The 25950-nt window shown below is 51.9% G+C and overlaps 1 protein-coding gene across 3 annotated transcripts in view; it reads right to left on the reverse strand.

The window, feature by feature from the left end:
* Positions 1 to 25950, reverse strand: part of PTPRA (protein tyrosine phosphatase receptor type A) — a 170715-nt gene that overhangs the window by 132832 nt on the left and 11933 nt on the right. For 2 of the 3 annotated variants that reach the window (XM_068149675.1, XM_068149673.1), the window contains exon 2: positions 3997 to 4138. In XM_068149675.1, the coding sequence (XP_068005776.1) occupies positions 3997 to 4014 (18 nt within the window). In that variant the 5' untranslated portion in view covers positions 4015 to 4138. Of the gene's footprint in view, positions 1 to 3996; positions 4139 to 25950 lie in introns of those variants that run through there. The other variant, XM_068149676.1, reaches the window with a different exon arrangement.

The following is a 25950-nucleotide window of genomic DNA, read 5'->3' on the forward strand; positions in this document are numbered from 1 at the left end:
GGCTTGGCTCTGCTAGGCTCAGCTCTTCCACTTCCCCCAGGGTTTTCTGACAAATTGCTCTCACAGGGATTTGAAAGAGATGATGCTGCTCTGGCCCTGGCAGTAATAAAGAGATGTTCCTTCCTGCTTTCCTTCTCCACATCAATGTTATGCTTCCTGAAATACAGAAGGATGGGACTCAGAGAAAGCAAGGAGAGAAAAGGCTGAGGAGAATCTGACCCAGGCTAAAGACTGTCTGACATCCCAGATGACAGCTCTGACCATTTCCCAGATCATCCTCACCTCCCTGGCAGCCCCTGGGGCAGGAGAAACCACATCTCCAAACACCACTGCTGTCTATGTGATCATATAGGCCAAGACTTGAGGAGCTGCAGTGACTTTTTCTCCTCCCTCCAAGTCTTGGGTTCAGATTGAAAAATAACACAAAAAGCATTTTGCCCTGTGACAGAACTTCACAGAGCAGACCAAGAGGGGACTTCTCAGTGCTGGTCAGCAGCTAAAGGGTGGGGGGCAAGAGGATGAGGCCAGACTCTTTTCAGTGGTGCCCAGTGACAGGACAAGGGACAATGGATACAAACTGGAACCCAGAAGGAGGAAAAACTTTGCTGTGAGGGTGCTGGAGTCCTGGAGCAGGCTGCCCAGAGAGGCTGTGGAGTCTCCTTCACTGGAGAGATTCCAACCCCACCTGGACATTGTGACCCTGGGCAAGCTGCTGTGGGTGCCCCTGCTTTAGCAGGGGGAGTGGACTGGATGACCTACAGAGCTCCACTCTAACCCCCAACATGCTGGGATGCTGTGTCTTGCCATATATTGTGAGCCTCTAAACCTCTCTGTGCTGGAGAACTGGAAGTGTGCTGGGGGAACTGAAAGGCAAATAAAAATAGCATCATAGAATCATTTTGGTTGGAAAAGCTCTCTAAAGATCATCAAATCCAATCACCAACCAAATACCACCATAACCATTCAACCATGGCCCTAAGTGCCACATCCACATGTTCTCTGAACACCTCCAGGGATAGTGACTCCACCACTGCCCTGGGCAACCTCTGCATGATCAGTGTCACTTCCACTGAAGCAGCATTTATGGATTCCTACTGAACAAACTGCTGCAGGATCTAGTCAGAGATTCCATACCCATCCCCTCCTCTCCCCTTCTGCCCAAGATGAGATTTACCAGAAGAAAATAAAGGATGCTGAGACAGCCAAGGGTCTTGGTGAGTCCCAGGCAGGCAGGTGACCTTCACTGCCCTTCCCTCTTACAAGCCAAGAGGTAACACAAGCAGCAAGACTACACATCAGGGAGGGCAGATGTGGGAGAAGAACATGCAGAAGAAAAATTAATGACCCTGAGGGGTAGGTTCAGCACCAGTTTGACTCTGAGAGGTATACTGGAGGTAGCCAACTAGTTGGAAGATTCCATCCAAAAAGAGAGATTTGTTTCACTCCCTAAAATCTTCCCTACTCAGTGGAAAATTCAGCTTGCTACCAGGTCAGATGGAAGCTTCTGAGCCAGCCCAGGCAGGGGTTCACCTATACACCCAAGTGAGAAAGGCCAAGAGCAAGGCATCCAAGCACACAGCCTGCCAAACCCTCTGTGGTTTTATCACCTCAAGCTCCAACCAAGACCTCCCTCCCTGCTGTTGGCACCACACACCCAGCAGTTCCCAGGAAAGGCCTCTTGGCAGCGATCCCAAACACACAGCTCCTGAGCTGCTGCTGGGCACGGAGCGGCTGTGCACGGCCTGGGCTCCTCTGCCGCCTTTGGAAGCTGCATTCCCTCCAAACCCACCCCTGAGCTGCTTCCCTTCCTGCTGGCACAGCCTGAAAAGCACCACCCTCCAACCATGCCCTCAATATAAACTGCAACTCCAGAGGTTCCACCTCAACATGAGCTGGAACTTCCTCACTGCGAGAGTCACGGAGCGCTGGAGCAGGCTGCCCAGAGAGCTTGGGGAGTCTCCTGCTCTGGAGACTTTCAAGCCCCATCTGGATGTGTTCCTGTGCAGCCTGCACTAGATTCTATGGTCCTGCTCTGGCAGGGGCTTGGACTCAATGATCCCTTTGGGTCCCTTTCAACCCCTAACACCCTGTGATCCTGTGACTTCTCTCCACACAGCTGCTGGCACTGGCCTGAGGCAAGCCTGGTAGCCTCAGGCTTGGGCTGAAGATGAGCCTGCCCTTGTTCTCACTGCAGGTTTTGAACAGCACTGGGGATATTCTGCCCTCTACCCTTCCTGTAAACCTGCTGGGATCATGAAAAGTTAACTATGGCAGAAAAACCTGAGCTGAGCCAGTGGTGGCCTGGTGAAGCTGCCCTATCCAGCAGTGTAAGCTGGGATGGCCCCCAAAGCCTTGCAAGTAGTGATGAGGCAGTGCAGAGTAAGCTGGGATGGCCCCCAAAGCCTTGCCAGTAGTGATGAGGCAGTGCAGTGATCCTGAGCAACCTACTGTGGGTACCTCTGCTTTAGGAGGGGTTTGGACTGGATGACTTCCAGGGGTCCCTTCTAAGCCCCACCATGCTGGGACTCTGTGGTTCTGTGTTTCAGCTAAGTGGACACAATACACCCACACCAACAGCTCAAACTCATCGCTAAGTATGACCCAAGTTCAAAGGGAAGCATTTAGTCACCCATAAAAGTCCTGTTTCACTTCCCTTTGGTACAGAGGTGTCACACCAGGTTTGCAAAGAGCTGAGAGAACTTGTGTCTCTGAACCCACAAATGGGTGAGGTTTGTGCAGTGCCCAGTGTGAGCAGGGCCCTACATGCAAACTCCACAGAAATACCAAACCACACACAGAGGGTGAAATCTGTGACAGCCACAGCAGCAGGAAACGCCTCAGAAAAGCTCTCCTTCATAGAACTCAGCAGGTTCCACATGCACATCTCCACCTGCTGCTCTGGCAACACCATCCTAGCATCAAACCCATCTTGGTCCTATGAAATGATGAACAAGAAACCTTACAGTCAGGTTTTGACTTTCTGCTTAAGAGCATTCCTCAAGCTCTTCCTCAAGTCAAAGCATGGGAAGAACTCTGACCACAACACTTGCCCACAAGCTCCCTGCTGCATGTGGGGGGTTAATTCACTGAGGGCCTGTGTAGCATTCCTTCTCACTCCACAACCTTCCCTCCTTCTCACTCCTTAACTTTCCTTCTCACTCCACAACCTTCCTTCCTTCTTACTCCTTTTCTTTCTTACTCCTTAGCTTGCCTTCTCACTCCTTACCCTTCCTTCTTAGTCCTTTCCCTTCTCACTCCTTACCCTTCCTTCTTAGTCCTTTCCCTTCTCACTCCTTACCCTTCCTTCTTAGTCCTTTCCCTTCTCACTCCTTACCCTTCCTTCTTAGTCCTTTCCCTTCTCACTCCTTACCCTTCCTTCTTAGTCCTTTCCCTTCTCACTCCTTACCCTTCCTTCTTACTCCTTTTCCCTCTCACTCCTTACCCTTCCTTCTTACTCCTTTTCCCTCTCACTCCTTATCCTTCCTTCTTACTCCACAACCTACCTTCCTTCCTTCTTATTCCATCACCTTCCTTACTCCATAATCTTAATATCCCTTCCTTAATTGCTGCCAGGCTTTTTGTGCCAACCTGTGCCAAGGCAAGGGCAGGGGTCAGGAAACTTCGACCTACTCCTGGTTTGTGTAACCAAGAACAGAAAACCCCTTAAGAAACAGTGCAAATATTTGCCCCCCCAAATCTTCACAACACAAACTGAATGTTACCAAAATGAAGATTCTCCCATATAACTAAAGAGCAAACACTGGACTCATGAAAGCTCACATCAACACAAAGACAACCTCCCACCCTACGAAGACCACACTCTTGAAGACCAAACAGGGCAACGACGGAGCACAGGTTCCACCATGGAGGTGTTTCAAGTGAGAGGTGGATCCATGAGGAATCCTTACACCCTGCACCACTAAGGGCTGCTGCTCTCCTGCACAGGCTCCAGCAGGAGCAGCTTCCTACCCAGACTCCTTTCTGTTTCTACGGTACCTTGCAAGGGACGCTCATCCGAGGGCCCGCCTCCGCGACGTGACGCTCAGAGGTGTTTGTGAGGAATCTGACAGCAGGACAGATGTGGATGTGAGGCACACAACCAATCCTTACTAAGGCTGATGATTAGTCTCGATGTGCCCTGAAAGACAGAAACACCCAGATCATGGCTTGGGCCGAGACCAGTGAGGTGGTTCCCACAGAGCAGCCTCTTGACTGCCCCAGCTGCTTGCATTTTACAATCCGAGAATCATTTGGGTTGGAGAATGACTGCTTCCAAAAGCCTGCACTAACAGGACAAGGGACAATGGTTTGAAATTAGAGAATCCAGTCTAAATGTGAGAATAGAATAGAATAGAATAGAATAGACCAGACCAGACCAGGTTGGAAAAGACCTCGGAGGTTATCAAGTCCAACCTATCACCCAACACCATCTAATCAACTAAACCATGGCACCAGGCATCCCATCAAGTCTCTTCCTAAACACCTCCAGGGATGGTGACTCCACCACCTCCCCGGGCAGCACATTCCAATGGGCAATCTCTCTTTCTATGAAGAACTTCTTCCTAACATCCAGCCTAAACCTCCCCTGGTGCAGTTTGAGACTGTGTCCTCTTGTTCTGGTGCTGAAGAGCAGATTTAGACTGGATGTTAGGAACAAGTTCTCTACCATGAGGCTGGTGGAAGACTGGAACAGGTTGTCCAGGGAGGTAGTTAAGGCTCCATCCCTGGAGATATTCAAGGTCAGGCTTGACAAAGCTCTGATCTAGTGGGGGATGTCCCTGCTCTTTGCAGAGGGGCTGGACTAGATGACCTTTGGAGGTCCTTTCCAACCCAAACCATTCTACAATTGTATGAGAAGACCTTTAAGATCATTGAGTGTAACCATGGAAAGAAATGTTGTGGGTGACTAGGACTGCCCCCTGTGACTGAGATTGTCCCAACCACTGACACAGTCTGCATAGAAAGTAAGTTCATCAAAGTATTAAAAGCACAGCTGGAGGTACATCAGCCTGTAGGAGGCACAGAGATGGTGCAGAAGAAGACTGAAGTCCGTAGCTCAGGCCACTAAGGGAGTAAGCCAAGGCTACACAGTCTGCTAACACACCAGGAGCCTAAAAGCCAAATAAATAATTGCTCTTAAACTGTTCAGTTTTGCAAAGAGGACAACAAGGAACACATGTCAGCTGTCCTGAAGCTGGGAAGGTCTTCCTCTACTCCACCCTGACAAGGCCTGCCCTGCAGTGCTGGGGCCAGTCCTGGAGTCCTCAGCACAGCACAGACAGGGACCTGTTGGAGCAGGGCCAGAGGAGGCCACAGCAATACTGGAAGGCCTCTGCTGTGAGGCCAGGCTGAGAGAGTTGGGGTTGTTGAGCCTGCAGAAGAGAAGGCTCCAGGGAGACCTCCTGGTGGCTTTTCAGTACTTGAAGAGGCTGATCAGAAAGCTGGAGAGAGAGTTTTTACAGGGCCATGTAGTGACAGGACAAGGGATGATGGTTTTAAACTGAAAAAGGGTAGATTTAGATTAGACACTAGGAAGAAATTCCTCACTGTGAGGGTGGTGAGACACTGGACCAGGTTGCCTCATTCCTGGAGGTGTTCAAGGCCAGGCTGGATAAGGCCTTGAGCAACCTGGTCACAGTATCACTAAGGTTGGAAGAGACCTTGAGGATCATCGAGTCCAACCTATCAACACAGACCTCATGACTAGACCATGGCATCAAGTGCCACATCCAATCCCCTCTTGAACACCTCCAGGGTCGATGACTCCACCACCTCCCTGGGCAGCACATTCCAATGACGAACGACTCGCTCAGTGAAGAACTTTCTCCTCACCTCAAGTCTAAACCTCCCCTGGCCCAGGTCTAGTGGAAGGTGTCTCTGCCCATAGCAGGGGGTTTGGAACAAATGATCTTTAAGGTCCCTTGCAACCCAAACCACTGTGTGATCTGATAAACAGGACAAACAATTCCTTTCCCTTCAGCTGTGGCAGAGAAGAGATACCTTCTGCAGACACAGGCAGCAGAGCATCTTCTCCTTCATGGTGCAGCAATGCTCCCCAGATGCCCTCTCCCCAGCTTTTCATCCCCCAACACATACCCCAGGCTGGCTCAGGCAACTGTGGCTTCCCAGTCCTGCTTTGTAGCAGAACAGGCTCCCTCTAATTATCCCTCAGCCTGCTGACATCTGCCTGGTGGGAGAGGAACAGGTCAGGGCCTCCAAAGCAGCGAGTGTGAAAACAAGCTTGTCTCCTCTCTCCACTCACACCACAGGGCCCATGCACACGAGGACACGCTTCTGCCTGACTCATTCCCACCAGCAACCACGGGTTCTTCCCAGGGAGGGGATCTTCTGGTTGAATTATTTAAACTGAGAGGACAGGGAGACTAACTTTGGGGCTGCAAGGAGCAAGGGTGTGATTAGAAGGCTCAGCCACATCCAGAGAGCTTTATCAGAAGTCATTTCTATGCAAATCAAACAAATATCCCACCTTTGCTAGGAACACACCAAATTCCACCTGGATTGACGTGCTTTGCAATCTCAGGGACTTCAGAGGGATTGCCTGGGGTGTGAATCACCAGGCTGCAGCCTCCCAGTGATACCAGTAATCCCTTCTTGGTCCTCCACTAAGCACCCCATCAGCCAACCAGGTTCTGCAACCAAGACCCCTTGAGTCATGTCTCAGATTCTCTGCTTCCTGTCAAAGCTTGGTGAGGGTGGGAAGGGGAGGAAGATCTGATGAGGCAATTAAAAAAGGGAGAGGGGAGGGGGAGAACGCCTGATCTCATCTGATCTTGGAAGCTAAGCAGGGTCGGGCCCGGTTAGTACTTGGATGGGAGACCACCTAGGAATACCAGGTGCTGTAGGCTGTATTCGTGCCACTTGGTGCCATGGTCTAGTCATGAGGTCTGTGGTGACAGGTTGGACTCGATGATCCTCGAGGTCTCTTCCAACCTTAGTGATACTGTGATTCTAATGCCAAGCCAAACCCACACAGCTGAGCATGGGGACAGCCAGGAGGTCCTTAGGGCAGCACAGAGGGAAAGGTGTGAACCCTCCTGCAACCTCAGTAAATCCAGACCCAAAAGCCATTCCAATCTGAGGGCATTTAGGACTTCTGTTAGGAAGAGCAGGGATAGACTCATGGTATCATGGAATGGTCTGGGTGGGAAGCAACCTTTGAATGTCATTGTGTCCAACTGCCCTGCAGTCAGCAGGGACATCCTCAACTAAACCTGGTCACTCAAAGTCCCATCCAACTTGCCCCTGGTTTCCAGGGATGGGACACCTCTGGGCAACCTGGTCCAGCATCTCACTGCCCTTCTTTCATTTCAATTCTCCTACCTCTGGAGATTTCAGCACTCCCTCATGATACAGAGGGGCTCTGGTTTGCTGCCATCTCATCTGACCCTGCTCTCCAAAGCATCAGTGCTGATGTCTCCCCTACCAGGTCTTAAAAACCACCTGCCCCACTTCTCCTTTTACAAACCTGGGGGCCAAGGGCCACTGCTGCCCCTGCTCCTCTCACTTCCATCAGGCTGTTATTTACAGTGCTACCAAGCACTGTGATGGAGACTAATAAACCTTTAATGGCCCAGGAAACACATCCAGAGCCCATTTCAAAGCCCCATCAAACATAACCATCCTTTGAATGTCTACCTGATGCTTCCCTGGCTCCTGTAGGGTGGGGGAGATGGACCTGGCTGCTCTGTGCTCACATGAGACAGGGGGGTGGCTGGGAAATTAGAGACTTGGGTTGGTTGGAAAAGCTCCTTAAGATCATTGAGACCAACATGTCTCTAACCCTAACAAGGCTGGTGCTAAATCACATCCCTTAGCACCACATCTCTGCCTCTTTGAAACACCTCTAGGGATGGGGATTCAACTACCGCCCTGGACAACCTGTTCCAGTGTTCCAGCACCCTCATGGTAATGAACTTGTTTCTAACATCCAATCTAAATCTGCTCTTCTCTAATTTCAAACCACTGTCCCTTGTTCTATCACTGCAGGCCTTTGCAAGCAGTCCCTCTGCACCCTTCTAGTAGCCTCCTTCAGGCTGGAAGCCCTCTATTAGGTCTGCCTGGAGCCTTCTCCCAGCTCCCTCAGTCTGTCCTTGTAGCAGAGGTGCTCCAGCCCCCTGAACATTTTCATGGCCCTACTCTGGGCCCACTCCATCAGGTTCATGTCCTTCCTGTGGTGAGGATTCCAGAGGTGGATACAGTACTTCAGGTGAGGTCTCAGCAGAGCAGAGAAGCAGAATCACCTCTCTACATCTGCTGGCCATGCTGCTTTTGATGCAGCCACATTCTTCACATGCATCTAACCAGGCAACTGCTGGCTTCTGCCAGAGCAACAAAAGGGCAGAGAAGTTCTTCAGGCAGGTAAACCACCTCCTCAGAGCTGCAAAGGAAGGGAGCTTTCCTCCTACCAGTTGTAGATTTGGGTCCATTAAACAATACTCCCTGCCCATGCAAGTCTTGCTTATCTCCTAGCCCCTCAGATCCCCACTATGATAACTGGAATGAGTCATTCTGACACATGAAAGAGAAGCAGTTATGTTTTTATTATGCTATTACACCTCCCTGGGACAAGCTTCCTTAAAGGCCTGGTGCTAAATCACAGTCTAATTATGGTTTGGGAAATGAGCAAGAGATAAACACCCCAGCAAAAGCCACAAGGACTTCCCAGGGAGAGCTCACCCCCGAGGTGGGGCTGCACCATCCAGCTACAACACACATGGGCTCCAGCAGCCAGCCCTGTTCCAGAGTTTCCTGCACCTTACTCAAGGTTTGATTTCTTGTCAGCCTCCAAAGTAATCCTAAAATCAGATCCTAGTACTGCTGAGGTTTTCTGATATAGATAAAGCCAACTGACTCCACCACCCAACCAAGAATTACAGAAAAGGACCTGTGGGTGCTGCTGGATGAGAAGCTGGACATGAGCCAGTGATGGACACTTGCATGCCAGAAGGCCAGTGGCAGCCTGGCAAAATGAAAAGCAGCATGGCCAGCAGGTCATGAGAGGTGATTCTGCCCCTCTGCTCTGCTCAAACCTCAGCTGGAGTATGATGTCCAGCTCTGGAGTCCTCAACACAAAAACATGGACCTGACAGAGAGGGTTCGGAGACGAAGATTATTAGAGGACTGAAGCACTTCTCCTATGTACACAGGCTGGGAGAGCTGGGGCTGTTCAGCCTGGAGAAGAGAAGGCTCCAGGAAGACCTTAGAGCAGCATTTCAATATCTGAAGGGGACCTACAGGAAAGCTGGGGAGGGACTGTTTAGAGCGGCCTGTGGTGATAGGATGAGGGGCAATGGCTTGAAACTGGAGCAGGGGAGATTTAGGTTGGACAGTAGGAAGAAGCTCTTCACACTGGTGGTAGTGAAATACTGGAGGTGGTGGAGGCCCCATCCCTAGAGACATTCAAGGTCAAACTCCATGGAGCCCTGAGCAACCTGATCTAGTTGGGGATGCCCCTTCTGACTGCAGGGGGGTTGGACAAGATGACCTTTGAGTCCCTTCCAACCTGATGCATTCTGTGGCTCTATGGTTCTGTGATTACCACCACCTCTTGGCTCAGACCTTTGAGGGGCCCTTCCAACCTGATGCATTCTGTGACTCTATGGTTCTGTGACCACCACCTCTTGGCTCAGACCTTTGAGGGGCCCTTCTGACCTGATGCGATCTGTGATCAGCACCACCTCTTGGCTCAGACCTTTGAGGGTCCCTTCCAACCTGATGCATTCTGTGACTCTATGGCTCTGTGATCACCACCACCACCTCTTGGCTCAGACCTTTGAGGGTCCCTTCCAACCTGATGCCTTCTGTGACTCTATGGTTCTGTGATCACCACCACCCCTTGGCTCAGACGATGGGGGCTGATATGGCTCAGCTGATGCTTTAAGCTCCATCCGGTTGAACCAGAGGGTCCTCCAGCTCCTATCCATGCAGCAGGTGAGGGATGAGGGCAGGCTCCTGAAAGGGGGGCTGGGAGCCAAGCTGCCTGGAGGCAGGGCTGTCATCAGGGCGCAGCTCCCCGCGCCACCTCGCGCCGGCCCCCTTCTCCCCGCGGTGGGAGGCTGGGGCTCGGCGCGGCCGGGCGATGCTGGCTGAGGACGTTGGAGCGCTTGCCCCGCTGCCAAAAGTGTCAAATTAGAGAACAGCAAGAGCTCACAATAAATCCAGCCAAAGCCAACCACAGCCCTGCTCGGCTGCCTTCTCAGTGAAACCAAGAAAATAATCATTGATGAAAGCAAAGTTCCACCCAAAAACGCTTCCTGTCCCCGCACCAACCTTTGTTTGCTTTGGGCTTTGGCGGTGGATGGGAGCACAGAGTGCAGCCTGGGGGAGGTGGGTTACTGCTGCTAATGCAAGGAGCTTTGGGTTGCTTGGGTTTTGTTCTTCTTCTTCTTTCTTTTTTCCTTTTTAATCCCCTCCCCCTCCTTGAGCAGATAAAGCACTGAAAAAGCCCACTCTGAAGCAGCTTGGTCCTGCACTCCCAGATGGCAGCAAAAATTAGCATTATTTATTTGGGGTTTAGTCACTCCCCAAAAGGGAATTAGGAAAAGGATGACGTGCACTGAAATTAGGACTCCTGCCCCTTTCCTTTTGCACCCAACACTTTGAAAGGCAGCAGGGGCAAAGAGACGCTTGCAGAGCTCTAGGAAACCACACTTTGGGGAAAAAAACATCATCCATCTACCCAAGAAGGAGAAGGAAAACAAGGAGAACAATAAGAGTGACGGAAGTTTGCTCCGAGCAGACAGCTGGGAAGGTGAAAGGAGGAAAAAGCAAAAGAAAACAAGCAGCAGAGTGATGCAAATGAACCCAAAACAGCAAAAGCAGCTGTATGAAGCCATCTCACATCTGTCCAACACCATATCCAGCAGAGGAGATGTGATGGCATGGTGTGAGACAATTCCAAAGCCAGCTGCACTTATGGCCCCACTCAAACCCCTACAGAGGGCTCAGCCCAGCCCTGTATCTCCTGAGGACTTCAATGTCCATGGTTCAGAATCACTCAGAAGTGACTGAGGTTGGGAGGGACCTCTGAAGCTCATTCAGTCCAACCACCCCTGCTGAAGCAGGGTCACCCCACAGCAGTTTGCCCAGGATCACAATGTCCAGGTGGGGTTGGAATGTCTCCAGAGGAGACTCCACAACCTCTCTAGGCAAGCTGCTCCCTCACAGGAAGAAAGTTCCTCTTAATCTTCAGATGGAAACTCCTGGGCTCCAGGTTGTGCCTGTTGCCCCTTGTGCTGTCACTGGGCACGGCTGACAGGGAAATGGTTTCCTGGATAAGGCCCTCCACCTCCTATCTGTACTCGTAGTTTTGGCTCAAAAAGGCTGGAGAATCTCACATTTACCTGCTTGGTCTTCCTAAGGGATCCTGCTTGACTAGTGTAGTGATAGAAACTGCAGGGGAAAAAGCACATGCAGGACAGAAAACTGCTTGTGGGTCACTGTGCAATCTGATGACACAGAGACAAGCTCCTCACCAAAGAGGCTGGTTCAGATGAACAAGTGAAAAAGGCACAGGGAGTACCAGCTGTGTGGATCACAAACACACATCATTTTCTCCAGCAGTGAAGCCTGTCCTCTCTGCAAGAAATTCCCATTTACTTCCAGCACAAATGGATTACTCAGGGACAAAGAAGCTGGGGAAACAAAATTAAGTCTTGGAGTCCAGCGTGTCCCAGGAGACCAGATCAAATCCAGCCTGCTCCGTGCAGGCCAGGAACCTGATGGCTGCTGATTGCTTCCATCACCACAATAATTAGGTTAATTTTGAGCTGCTTGATTTTGGCAGAGAGCCTCTTAAAAGCTCAATCAAGCACCATTAAATGCAAGAGTTAAGCGAAATATAGCACCAACAAGGTTTGGTGTCTGCCCCTCTTCCCTTAAGGGGGAGTACCCAGGCTCGGGAGAAAGCCTGCAAAGGGAGGCGCCCTCAGGAGAGATCCAAACAGCCTTTTTCTTAAGAGAAACCATCTAGAACCCGTGAGAGCAATGAGATGGAGCCCTAGCTTCAGCTCCCACTTGGGCTCAGCAGTTTAGAGCCCCTTCCCACACACCAGGGAGAGCAGCCTCATCAGCCCACTGCCTCTTCTGTCACTGAAGCAGAGAACAGTTTGGGTTGGAAAGGACCTTGAAGATCTAGTTCCAACCCCTGTGCCAGGGCAGGGACACCTTCCACCAGCCCAGGTTGCACAAAGTCTTTGAACACCTCCAGGGATGAAACATCCACAACCTCCCTGAGCAACCCATTGCAGTGCCTCATCACTCTCACTGTAAAGAATTTCTTCCCAACATCATCAAATAATCCTCTTTCAGTTTCAAACCCCCACCCCTCGTCCTATCACTACACTCCCTAATGAAGAGTCCCTCCCCAACTTTCCTGGACACCACTTTTAAGTACTTGAAAGGCTGCAGCAAGAGCTCCCTGGAGCTTTCTCTGCTCCAGGCTGAACAACCCCAGCTCTCTCAGCCGAACCTTCCATCCCTGCTGTGGCCTCTTCTGGCCCTGCTCCAACAAGTCCATGTCTGTGCTGTGCTGGGGTCTCAGCAGAGCAGATGGGCAGAATCCCTTCCTTCCACCTGCTGCCCAAGCTACTGGTGATCAGCCCAGGACATGGTTGGTTTCTGGACTCCAACTGCATGCTGCTGGCTCATCTTGACCTTGTCAGCAAATATCTCCAAGTCCTCCTCCTCAGGGCTGCTCTCAATCCATTCTCCACCCCGCCCCCCTGTCCTTCCCTGAAGATGCTGTGATGCTAAGCAGCCAAAGGTGCAAATCCTGCACTACAAAGCACACAGCAGTGATGGCTGGGCTTGCCTGGGGATGTCAAAGGGATTTGGGACAACACTAGGAGGAAAGTTCTGGCCAAGGTCAGTTCTCAGGACTTTTTAATGTTTTTTTTAGATACTCACTGGACTTAAGGAACAGCACTCAGGTTGCAGGTGCTGCTAAGAAAAGGGTCCAGGAGACAGTTCCTTCCCTTTTATACTCCACCAGAGAGGTTGTGGAGTCTCCTTCTCTAGACATCCCCAAAACCTGCCTGGATGTGCTCCTGTGTGACCTGCCCTAAGTGGTCATGCTTTGCAGGGGGGTTGGACTTGATCTCTGAGAGACCTTTCCAACCCCTGGCATTCTATGATTCTACGATCGCTGGAGGTGTTCAGGGGGAGACTTGATGGGGTGCTTGGCTGCATGGGTTAGCTGGTTGGGTGGTGTTGGATCATAGGTTGAACACGATGATCTCGAAGGTCTCTTCCAACCTGGTCTGGTCTATTCTATTCTATGTGCTGCTCTGCACAGGTGCTGAGGTTTGACTGGCAGGGAGGGACACAACACTGGGCTTCAAACAGCCAGACAGTGCTGCAGGTTTCTTAACAACCAAAGCAATCACAGAATTTCAGGGGCTGGAAGGGAGCTCAAAAGATCATCTAGTCCAACCCCACTGCCAGAGCAGGATCACCTACACCAGATGACAAACCAGTGAGACCCTAACCCCTAAACCAGAAGCATCTCAAGCTGCTTAGTAGTAGTAGTATCATAGTAGTATCAGTCAGGGTTGGAAAAGACCACAAGGATCATCTAGTTCCAACCCCCCTGCCATGGGCAGGGACACCCCACACTACATCAGGCTGCCCAGAGCCTCATCCAGCCTGGGCTTAAACACCTCCAGGGACAGGGCCCCAACCACCTCCCTGGACAACCCATTCCAGGGCTTCACCACTCTCATGGGGAAGAACTTCCTCCTCACCTCCAGCCTGAATCTCCCCACCTCCAGCTTCATTCCATTCCCCCTAGTCCTATCCCTACCTGAGATCCTGAGCAGTCCCTCCCCAGCCTTCCTGTAGGCCCCCTTCAGATACTGGAAGGCCACAATTTGCTTCCAGTGTTGGCTTCCCAAAGAGCCCAGGTTGCTGAGATCCCAGTTCTGATCTAACTTTAAAGAACACAGCTCCTCAAAAAAAAAAGCCTCTTACTCAAAGGCTAAGAGCTGGGTGACAGCCATGGCCACGTTCAGAGTTCTCTACTCATTCATGAACTCTAAAGCCAGGCTGCACCACTAAGTCCAGTTTCCTGATTTTTGAGTGTAATTACCCCCAACTTCACAGAGCCAAGACACTCCCAGACAAGAGCCTCGTGATGACAGAGGCAGCAACAAAAGCCCACTCACCTCACCACTGCTCTCATGCTGTGCAAAATAATTGCCTGCCCACCCAGCCCCAGAGGTTACAATTACAGTGAGAATGAGTCAGGCAGGAAAGGCCTATTGAAAAAAAGTGTGGGGGGGAGGAAAGGTTTTCATGCAAACAGGCAGGCAGAAGGGAGGTCCACTCCTGCACTGCACCATCTCTGCTCCTGCTTTGCCTCAGCTGCCAGCCACAAATTAACTCCTTGAGTTAAAACTTTGCTCATCTAGCACCTTTAATACTCAAGCCACTAGCAGCTGAACATCTGGTTTGCTTGGAGGCTTTCAGCAGTGACTCAATGTTATCTGCAGTGGTGGACTGCTGAGGATTAATATTCCTGAGGGTTGGTGGTGGTGGTTTTTTTTCCCCCCTCCTTCCCTAGCAACAGGGCTGCTTGCTTTCAGGAGCAGGAAGCCAACCAGAGACAAGGAAGACTTCTTGTTTTTGTGCTAAGTTGGTGAGACACTGGTGCAGGTTGCCCCATCTCTGGAACCACTCCAGGTCAGGTTGGAGAGAGCTTTCAGCAACCTGCTCTAGCTGGAAATCTCCCTGCTGACTGCAGGGAGGTTGGACTGGATGAGCTGTAGAGATCCCTCCTAACCCAAACCACTCTGTGATTCCATGATTCTATCTGTGCTGCTCATAACCAAAGTCCTCAATGCTCTGGGAACAGAATGACATTTGGGTCTGGATTTAATGAGGTTGCAGAATAGTTCACACCTCTCCCCCTGTGCTGTTCCAAAGAAGCCCCTGGCTGTCCCCACGCTCTCTGACTCTATGAATCATCCTAAAAAGTGTGTTACAAAATCATTCTACTTTGACCCAAGTTGAAGGAGGAAGCACAGGACCCAGAGAGGCTTTCATCCTCAGCTGGAACCACTGGCTGAGACCTCCAGCAGCACATCCGTGCGGCTCAGAGCTCTCGGGGATCGATGGAGGCGGCAGGGTGATGGATAGCTTTCAGCAGCAGCCTCCTGCTGTGCTGGCAGTAGGCACAGTAAACACACCGCAATTAAAACAACTGCAGGAGCCCTCTCAGCGAGTGCATCCTCCCCAGCTGAGAGCAGCCCCGAAGATTTAACCTCCCTGGCTTCAGGCCCAGCAGAGAGCTCCGCATCACCAGTGAAGTACCAAGGCAGACAGGGAGCTTTAAGAGGAGGATGCAGCAGCAGGAAATGTCCCTGCACCAAGGGACACAATTAACTGGCTGAGAGAAAACACCAGCATCTCATTAACATGGCAGACACCAGGCATGTCCAAAGGCATGGCACACCTGGGAAAGGGATTTCAAGGATAACATATGCAAGGGAAGAGCCTGGACACAGTGAGCATCTCACCTGAGCAACACAAGAGCCATGACCATCTGTGCAGGGCCCATCCTGCAGCTCACCCAGAGAAGAAGCATTATCAGAGAATCACAGAATGGGTCGGGTTGGAAAGGACCTCCAAAGATCATCTAGTCCAACCTCTCTACATCTGCAACTAGAGCAGGTTGCTCAGAGCCCCACATAACCTGATCTGGAAGGGTCCCAGGGATGGGACATTTACTGTCTCCCTGGGAAACCTGGGCCAGGGTCTCAGCATCCTCAGTGTCAAACATTTCTTCCTTCCCTCTACTCTGAATCTCCCTCTTTCAGTTTCAGACCATCACCCCTTGCCCTATCACAACAGGCCCTGCTAAAACTTCTCTCTCCAGCTTTCTGACAGGCCCCTGTAAGTGCTGAAAGGCCACCAGAAGGTCTCCATGGAGCCTTCTGCTCTCCAGGCTGACCAACCCCAACTGTCTCAGCCTGGCCTCAGAGCAGAGGGCTTCCAGCCCTCCCAGCATTGCTGTGACCCTGTCATCTCCAGAAATTACACTGCTACCAGGACAGTACTACCCACTCCCATAATTACAATCCCCACAGCTCACAGAGCTCCACCGAGCTCTCAGCCCAGAGTTTGAGCAGCAGCCCTACAGCCCACGACAAACAAGCGCTGCCACGCACGCCCCGGAGAGTCGAACTGCGCTCCTCGTCAGTCCCTCTGCGGGCAAAGAAGCAGCAGAACTGGTTTGGAAAGAGAAAAGGAGAGAACACAGAGATGACTCTGATAAGATGTCTAATTAATAAGGCATGAAGTAGACGGGCTGGTTGGGTCTGGGCGCCCCATCTGCTTTGCCTTCGGTGGGGCCGGCTCCCATCCGCGCCAGCGCCGCTCTGCAGCCGGCTGCTCCCGCGCCGACGAGCCGGGCAGGCGCCGCCAGCGGCCCGGCACACGCGCTCTGCTGAGCCCTGCCGCTCCTCTCTTGGGAGAAAGGGAGACACGACGAGCAACAGGAGTGCTCAGCAAGCACAGGGTGCTCCTGGGACAGCACCACCATTGCTCAGAGCACCCAAAAACCTGACCTAGAACAGTTCCATGGATGGGGCATCCACTGCCTCTGTGGGCAAGCTGGGCCAGGGTCTCACCACAGCAAAGACTGTCTTCCTAGCATCCAGCCTGAATGTCCCCTCTTTTGCTTTGAAATGATTCCCACCTCACCCTATCACTACACTCCCTGCTCAAGAGTCCTTCCCCATCTTTTCTCATAGGCCTTTTTAAAGCACTGAAAGGTCTCCCTGGAGCCTTCTCTCCTCCAGGGTGAACAACCCCAACTCTCTCAGCCTGGCCTCACAGCCCTCCCAGCATTGCTGTGGCCTCTTCTGGCCCTGCTCCAACAGGTCCATGCCTCTGCTCTGCTGAGCACTCCAGAGCTGGCCCTAGCACTGCAGGTGGGGTCTCAGCAGAGCACAGCTGAGGGGCAGAATCCCCTCCCTGCCCCTGCTGCCCACACTGCTGGGGATCAGCCCAGGACACAGCTGGCTCTGGGCTGGGAGTGCTCAGTGTTAGCTCATGCCCAGCTTTTCTCCCACCAGCACCCCCAAGTCCTACAGGGCTGCTCTCCAGCCTTTCATCCTCCAGGCTGTGTTGATACTTGGGGTTGTCCAGGCCCATGTTAAGGCCTTGTTGACCCTCACGAAGTTCACATGGGCCCACTCCTGGACCTTGTCCAGATCCCTCCGGATGACATCCCATCCCTCAGGCCCATCAACCACACCACTCAGCTTGGTGTCATCAAGCAGCCTATTATATTCTTTATGCAGCAAGAGGGAAGAAGAACAGGGCTGAATATGCAACATCCAATGGAGAAGGTCCATACCATGTCTACAATTACATAAAGAAATCACTCTGTGTTGAAGGCAGGCAAACGGGGAACACCAAGCCTAGAATAACATGCATGCAAACAAGCTCAGATCCATCTGGGATGCCAAATCCCTCTCACTGTCTTCATCCCATAGAGCTGTCTTCAGAATTTGCAGTCAGGGCTAGCTAGAGGAAAGACCAGGGAGGCTCTGCCACCAAGGAAGAATCCCCAACCCAAGCCACTGGGCTCCAGCCACAGTCTCTCGCAGTGCTAGGCACATCTGACCACTGCAGCTTGCTCCAGCCCATGTCACACCTCCACATCACTCCAAATCCTACAGCATGCAGCAGCAGAGAGCTGCTGTTTGGAAATCAGGGCTGCTACACCCAGGATCATCACACATCACAACACATAGGATCAGCAAAGCCACGGTGGCGAAATCCTCCAGCACAAATTGGATCTCCAGACTTGCCTCTCGGAGCTAAATGCAGACAGCATCCATGGGTGCCTGAAACTTTGTCCCAAGGAGGTCAGCCAAAGCAGAAAGCCTTGGCTGCACTGAAATAGTGAAGATCTTAGGCAAAACACTTCAAATCCAGTGGTTTTTTTCCTCCAGAAAGAGAGAGTAAGTTTGCAGTATCATCCTGGAAGCTGCTCTTCTGACAAGGAACAGAGCTAACTCAGCCATGTGCACAAAGGCACAAGGGAGGTTCAACTGGAGCTTGCTGGCTACACTGAGATGGTACAAGGGGGACAGGGAGATTGAGGCAGCAGGCAGGGCTTTGGAATGGGCACAGAAACAACTTTCCACGGGAGCATGCTCCTTTAAAGGCAGATGCATTAGATCATCTTGTCCCCCAGAAGATGTTGTTTCCTAATGTTTTGCCCAGACTGATTCCAAATGTCAAAAGCAAAGCTTGGTTTGCTGCCTTGGTGCTTTTTTAACTACCTGGAGTCCCCACAGAGCCAGTCAAGGAGGAGCACTGGAGACTCTCTTCTGTCTTTCACATTACAAAGACAATTACTGCTGCAGCCTGATTACAGCATCTCCTGTCACACAGACTGCAAGAAGCTGGAAGAACAGCTTGCCTTTCACGTGGAGTTAGCAAGATCCAGACAAGTCCTTCAGTGCTCTGTGCTCACGTGCTGATGCAATGGAAGGCAAACCTTTGCAGAAGAGCATTCCTGAGAGAAAGCCAATCACAGGGCTTTCAGAACAGGCAGGATGGAAAGACCCTGCATAGTGCTTACCCTGAAAGGCTGACATCGCTCCAAACAGTCTTACTCTTCTTTCTTTGCAATCCTCTCACATAGTTAATGAACACAAAGCTTCACTAAGGAGACTTTTAGATGCATGTGGCAGCCTGGGCATGGACATTTTTGCCCTACCTGTGTGTTGGCAGACTGGGTATGGACATTTTTGCCCTCCCTGTGTGTTGGCAGACTGGGTATGGACATTTTTGCCCTACCTGTGTGTTGGCAGCCTGGGTATAGACATTTTTGCCCTCCCTGTGTGTTGGCAGCCTGGGCATGGACTTTCTTGCCCTGCCTGTGTGTTGGCAGTCTGGGCATGGACATTTTTGCCCTCCCTGTGTGTTGGCAGCCTGGCTATGGACGGTTTTGCCCTGCTTGTATGCAAGGCCTGAGTACAGTAGCAGATGGCAGGAGTACCGTTCAGGTTAGTGTGACTCCTCTCCCCAGACATGAAGGCAGGGAGCTCTCGGGTAACTCTCAGTGGAAATTAGCACTACAAGCTGGAAACATCTGGATACAGATAGTTAAACAAGATAGCACTGTCAGGTCACATCTGTTTTCCACATTCACACTGCAGCCTACTGAACGGCGAGAGTCTGGCACTGGCGGCAGCCGCAAGAAGTTCTGTGCTAGTTTACTCCGGGTCCTCTGAGATGGATGATCCTACTGGCCGCTGCCATCGGCCCAGAGCTCCCTTCTCCTCCACCTCCCCAGGCCAGGCACTCCCACAGCCACCTGTGCCAGGCTGTGTCAGGCACTGTGGGCCGAGGCAGCCCAGCTAACCTGCCAGAACGTCAGCCGGGCCAGGGAGCCGAGCTGGGAGCGCGGCGCTGCGCCAAGGTAAGCAAGCTGAGCTGCCTTGCCCGGCCAGCAGACGTGGTCCAACACGTGCAGGAAAGGGAACAGCAGAATCAACTCATCAAAACAACACCACCTCCATCTTACATCAGCTCACCTCTGCCACATAACACCACATAACAGCTCATCAGCTCTTCACACCGTCACTCCTGGTCGCCAGGGGGAGGAAAGGGCTGTCCCTGCTCAAGCAAGTATCAGAGGAACACAGAATGCCAGGTTGGAAGGAACCTCAAGGAGCATCTGCTCCAACCTTCCCTGGGAATAGCACAGGCTAGACAAGATGGCCTAGCACCCTGAACTAAGCAACCAGCCAAAGCTGCTGTAGCTGAGCCCCAGGGAGCACCCACATTCCACAGGACAAGGCCTGGCCCTGTTTGTCAGGCAGTAAGTGGGAATATGGAAGTGTTGGAGCAAGGCCAGAGGAGCCCATGGAGATGATCAGAGGCTGGAGCACCTCTTCTATGGGACAGGCTGGGGCTGTTCAGTCTGCAGAAGAGAAAGCTCTGGGGCCACCTTAGAGCAGCCTTCCAGTACCTGAAGGGGGCTACGGGAAAGCTGGGCAGGGACTTCTGACAAGGGGGTGTAGTGATAGGACGAGGGGCAATGGCTTTGAGCTGGCAGAAGGGAGATTTAGACTGGAGATTAGGAAGAAATTCTTCAGTGTGAGGGTGATGAGACACTAGAACAGGTTGTCCAGGGAGGTTTGTGGATGTTTCATCCCTGGAGGTGTTCTAAGGCCAGGCTGAACAAGGTCTAGTAGACGATGTCCCTGCCCATGTCAGGGGGATTGGAACTAGATGACCTTTAAGGGCCCTCCCAACCCAACCCATTCTGGGACTCTGAATATTGAGTGCAAGTACTGAAGGTGAAATAGCAGAGGGGAGGTGACAGGACAGGGCTGAGCCTGGCTATCAAAGATGACACAGTTTAGCACCTCATCATTAACGAATCCTCTGCAGGATATTTGCTACTAGGAAAAAGCAAAAGTGTTGCTTTTACAGCTGCCCATTAGCTAAAGTGAGCTGAAGAAGCCTCACTTCAGAGAAAAGAAATCCATTTGGGCTCAGGCTTTCAAGTGGGAAGCAGTCAGCATTGTTAGACACATCCTATCTGTTCTCCAAGCAATACACTTCAGGCTTAAAAAGCATTTCAAAGCCCAACCCCTTCTCAGCAAGCATGGAAGCACAAACTCCTCCTTTCACTTCACACCTCTTCCCTTTTCCCTGGGGGACACACAAGGGGAACACCCCAGTTCCTTCCCTGGGCACAAAATCAGCAAGCAAGGCATCAATGAACAGGAGTAGGATGATGAGTGAAGGAAGGTTCATGGAAGAGAGCTCCCAGAAGACAGGAATATTAAAGAGGTTCAACTCTGAGGCCAGGAAAGACTTAAACAGGCATCTTGAAGCTGCTAAGAAAACAACAAGGGGAAGAAAGAAGCAGGCAAGTGCGGGGCAGGAGTGTGATTCTGTCAGCAGAGACAAGTTATGGAAGGGCTCTGTAAAAGTGAAGGAGAAGGGGGAAGAAAGGGCAGTGTGGGTACTGACAGACTTCCTGCCTGCAGGCACCACATTCCAAGATCATCTTTCGGCTCTTGGCCGTGGAGGTGGAGAGGCAGGATCCCAGAACAGCTCACAGCGGGGCCATGAAACCAGCTTCCTGTACCTCACCCCCGTACTGCAGGACAGAGCTGCAGGGAGATTTTGATAGACATTGAAAGAGGGGAGATTTAGACAAGATATAAGGAAGAAATGGGTAGGATAGGGTAGGATAAGGTAGGATAGGATAAACCAGACCTTGGAGATCATCGAGTCCAACCTATCACCCAACACCATCTAATCAACTAAACCATGGCACCAAGCACCCCATCCAGTCTCTTCCTCAACACCTCCAGTGACGGTGATTCCACCACCTCCCTGGGCAGCACATCCCAATGGCCAATCTCTCTTTCTATGAAGAACTTCTTCCTAACCTCCAGCCTAAACCTCCCCTGGTGCAGCTTGAGGCTGTGTCCTCTTGCTCTGGTGCTGGCTGCCCAGGAGAAGAGACCAACTCTCACCAATTCTTCACTCTGGGGGAGATGAGACACTGAAACAGATTGTCCCCTCCTTGGAACTGTTCAAAGCCACACTGGATGAGGCTTTGAGCAATCTGGTCTACTAGGAGGCATCCCCACCCATGGCAGGAGGGGTTGTAAGTAGATGATCTTTAAGGTCCCTTCCAACCCAAATCATTCCGTGGCACAAAAGAAACTTCCTCACTAGGAGGGTTTTCAAAGCCTGCACCAGGTTGCCCAGGGAGGTGGTTGAATGCCCACCCCTGCAGGTATTTCAAAGAGGCAGAGATGTGGTGCTGAGGGCCATGGTATAGCAGCACCCTTGGTAGAGTTAGAGAATGGCTGGACTCCGTGACCTTCACAAGCTGTTCCAACCAAAAGCATCCTGTGACACGATTCTGTGCATGCTTTTGGCATGACCCAGTGCTAGAGCTCTCAGCAGCCCTCGCCAGCTTGCTGTGAGCAGGGCAGAAGGTGAGGTGGACTTCCTGCCACCACCTGTGCTGGGGTCTGCTCCCACAGCACCACAGCCACAAAGCTGTTGGACTGCTCTGTGTGCAAGGAGGTCTGTGAGCAGAAGAGCAGCAAAGGCTGGGAGCTACCCTGCAGGAAGGCAAAGGCTGACGTGAGCCAATCTTCCAAGGCGCCTGTTCCAAACTGCTGGGCTCTAAGCAAAGAGAAAATCCAGCAGGAACAAGAAAGCTTTTCTAGAGGCATCATTTTTGGTTGCTTCCAGAAATGATACCTGTACAAGCTCAGTGTCTCCAGCTGGCACATCTGCACTCCTGGAATTCAAGGCTCTGTGATGCTGTTTGCCAGGGCATGGTGGAAAAGATGACCAAGAAAAGCCAGCCATGAATTTAGCTCCAGAACAGGATGAAGCCAATTTGTGCTCAGAAATTAATTCAATTGGCTCTCACCAGCAAGAAGAGATTTAAGCACCACATCCTCAAACCATTCTCTGACTCTATGAGATAGAGAAGCAGAACATTCCAAGGTGTGGGGAGGTCAGAACTGGAAAGAGGGGTTTGTTATCCTCTTGTGCTGCCCAGTCTAAGTCCCAAACTGCAGGAGGGACAGACAGGACTGAGCTCTGGATGCTGGGTGCTCACCTGGGAGGCTGACCTCATCAAGAGTCATGGGAAAGCATCCCAAAGGAGCTGAGCTGCAATTTCATTGAATCATAAAAGGGTTTGGGTTGGAAGAGACCTTTAGAAGCCACCTTGTCCAATCCCCCCTGCAGTCAGCAACATCTACAAGTAGAGGTGCTCAGTGCCCTCAACAACCTGGCCTGGGAAGGTTCCAGGGATGGGACATTCACCATCTCCCTGGACTCATCACCTTCAGTGACAAAATTTCTTACTCTAAATCCCCCTCTTTTAGTTTCAAACCATCACCTCTTGTCCTGTTTCTGTTGTGACACAGCTAAAAGTCTGTCCCCAGCTTTCTTATTGGCCTCCTTAAGCACTGAAAGGCCACCAGAAGGTCTCCCTGGAGCCTTCTCTTCTCCAGGCTCAGCAACCCCAACTCTTTCAGCCTGGCCTCCCAGCATTGCTGTGGCCTCCTCTGGCCCCAGTCCAACAGGTCCCTGTCTGTGCTGAGGACTCCAGAGCTGGCCCCAGCACTGCAGGTGGGGTCTCAGAAGAATGGAGCAGAATCTCCTGGCCAATTTATTACCTAAACAGCAAACTAATCCTGCAAAGGCCCAGCACCCACAGGCCAGCCCTGTCAGTGAAGACAAAGCCCAAGCAACACTTCAAAGGAAAAAGAAAAGGTGGAAGCAGCAGCAGTCTTTTTCCTTCCTGGGGCCTGGGACCTGCTGCTGGCAGGGCTTCTGGCAGGGTTTCTGGCAGGGCTGGGAGCCTGCTGACACTCTGGGGTCAGAGGGGACACCCAGCACACACTGTCCAAGGGCTGGACATGGATGAGGTAGCAAGGAAAGTGTTGGCTGTAGGATGGGACTGGCCACAGCCCCAACGAGTCTGACAGAGGTATCCTGAGATGACTTTTCCATGTTGGACTGCAAACCTGGGGGAAAAGTCCAGCCCCCCCCACCGAAGCTGGCTACTGCACTACCACCCCTGCCCCCTATTATTTACTCATGGCTGTAACTACATCACCTTAGTGAAGTGTCAGAGGGAGAAAACTCCAACACTACCCATCAAGAGACCACCTCAGCTGGCTTCTCCAACACAAGGGGGTGGCATTTTGGCAGACAGGGCTCCAGAGTCCCAATTCCCTTACATCCATATCACATTTCTTGTCCCACACGGCACTGACCAGTGGCGTCCCCCAGGGATCAGTGCTGGGCCCTGTCCTCTTTGATCTTCATTGATGATCTGGATGAGGGGGTCGAGTCAGTCATCAGCAAGTTTGCAGATGACACCAAGTTAGGAGCAGATGTTAGTCAGTTAGAGGGTTGAAAGGCTCTGAAGAGGGACCTCGACCAACTGGACAGATGGGCAGAGTCCAATGGGATGGCATTCAACAAGTCCAAGTGCCGAGTGCTGCACTTTGGCTACGGCAATCCCATGCAGAGCTACAGGCTGGGGTCGGAGTGGCTGAGAGCTCCCAAACAGAGAGGGACCTGGGGGTGCTGATCGACAGCCGCCTGAATATGAGCCAGCAGTGTGCCCAGGGGGCCAAGAAGGCCAATGGCATCCTGGCCTGCATTAAGAACAGTGTGGCCAGCAGGAGCAGGGAAGTCATTGTGCCCCTGTACTCTGCTTTGGTTAGGCCACACCTTGAGTCCTGTGTCCAGTTCTGGGCTCCTCAGTTTAAGAAGGACATCGAAACACTTGAAGGTGTCCAGAGAAGGGCAACAAGGCTGGGGAGAGGCCTTGACCACAGCCCTGTGAGGAGAGGCTGAGGGAGCTGGGATTGTTTAGCCTGGAGAAGAGGAGGCTCAGGGGTGACCTCATTGCCCTCTACAGCTACCTGAAAGGTGGTTGTAGCCAGGAAGGGGGTGGTCTCTTCTCCCAGGCACCCAGCACCAGAACAAGAGGACACAGTCTCAAGCTGCACCAGGAGAGGTTTAGACTCAAGGTGAGGAGGAAGTTCTTCACCGAGCGAGTCATTCGTCATTGGAATGTGCTGCCCAGGGAGGTGGTGGAGTCACCATCCCTGGAGGTGTTCAAGAGGGGATTGGATGTGGCACTTGGTGCCATGGTCTAGTCATGGGGTCTGTGTTGATAGGTTGGACTCGATGATCCTCGAGGTCCTTTCCAACCTAAGTTATACTGTGATACTGTGACTGGTCCAAAATGAAGCCCCTCTGTGCACACCACAGCCTCTTCCCTGTGCTGGTGGCTCCATGAGCACTCACACCGTTAGAGAAAGCCCTTTAACCACTGCACAGCAGGATTTTAAAGCTTCTCTCACAAACTGAGCCACACCCTCACCTTTAATGGTCACCAAAGCCCGGCAGCACCTCAGTGGAACCTCAGGCCAGCTCTGCTGCCCTTGCTGCAGCCATGAGAGCCTTGCACTGCTTCCAGCCTGCCACAGCCTTCCACAGGAGCTGCACACGCTGATCTCCACACAGGCCATGTTCAGAACTCTAAACCTACTCTGCAAAGGCAAAAATCACTCCAAATAGTCCATACAATAGCAGCTGAGCCAGTATTGAGCAACTGCAAAGCTCTTGGCTTCCTGAGAACAGTCAGGATCTTGCAGAGGCTTCAAAAATCCCCCACTGAATAGGTCAGCTCTTGGGCTGAGATGCTGAGGAGCTCAGCTTTCCCGTCACTGCTGAGAGGCTGCTGCACTGCCCAGCAGCCCTGGCTGAAGTTTCCACCCTCTTACCATCAGAGTTGCCTGGTGGCTCATCTCTGAAGCATTTTTTTTCCCCCCCCCAGGACTTTCCACCTCATGTGCACAGACTTCCCTGCTCTCCATCCTTCAGGCAACAAGCAGAGTTTTGAGAATGAAAATTCAGTCTCTCCAGTTCAAAAAGGGGTGGGCTGGGGGCTGGGCTTCTTGGCTGGGCTGCAGTGGGGTGGAGAGGGACTGTAAATGGATCTTTTCAGATAATCACAGTCTGTAATGAGGGGATTTGATAGAGGCAGGCTGCAAACTGGCAGTGTCAGGCCTGCAGTTGCTCTTACACTTGTGACTGAGCCACCAATGCCATGGACAGTGGCTCAAGTGCAGCCCCAGTCAGTTTGGAGATGACACCAAGCTGAGTGCAGCAGTTGACAAGTCTGAGGGACAGGACATCATCCAGAGGGACCTGGACAGGCTTAAGAAGCAGACCCATGTGAACCTCATGACATGCAACAAGGCCAAGTGCAAGGTCCTGCACATGTGGCAGGACAATCCCCAGTATCAACATGGGCTGGGGATGAAGGGCCGGGGACCAGCCCTGTGGAGAAAGACTTGATGGCAGAAAAGCTGGACATGAGCTGACACTGTGCAC

Source organism: Melanerpes formicivorus, unplaced genomic scaffold (genome assembly GCF_026170545.1).
Source record: "Melanerpes formicivorus ecotype bairdi unplaced genomic scaffold, bMelFor1.0.p_v2 SCAF_18, whole genome shotgun sequence".
Classification (NCBI taxonomy): Eukaryota; Metazoa; Chordata; class Aves; order Piciformes; family Picidae; genus Melanerpes; species Melanerpes formicivorus.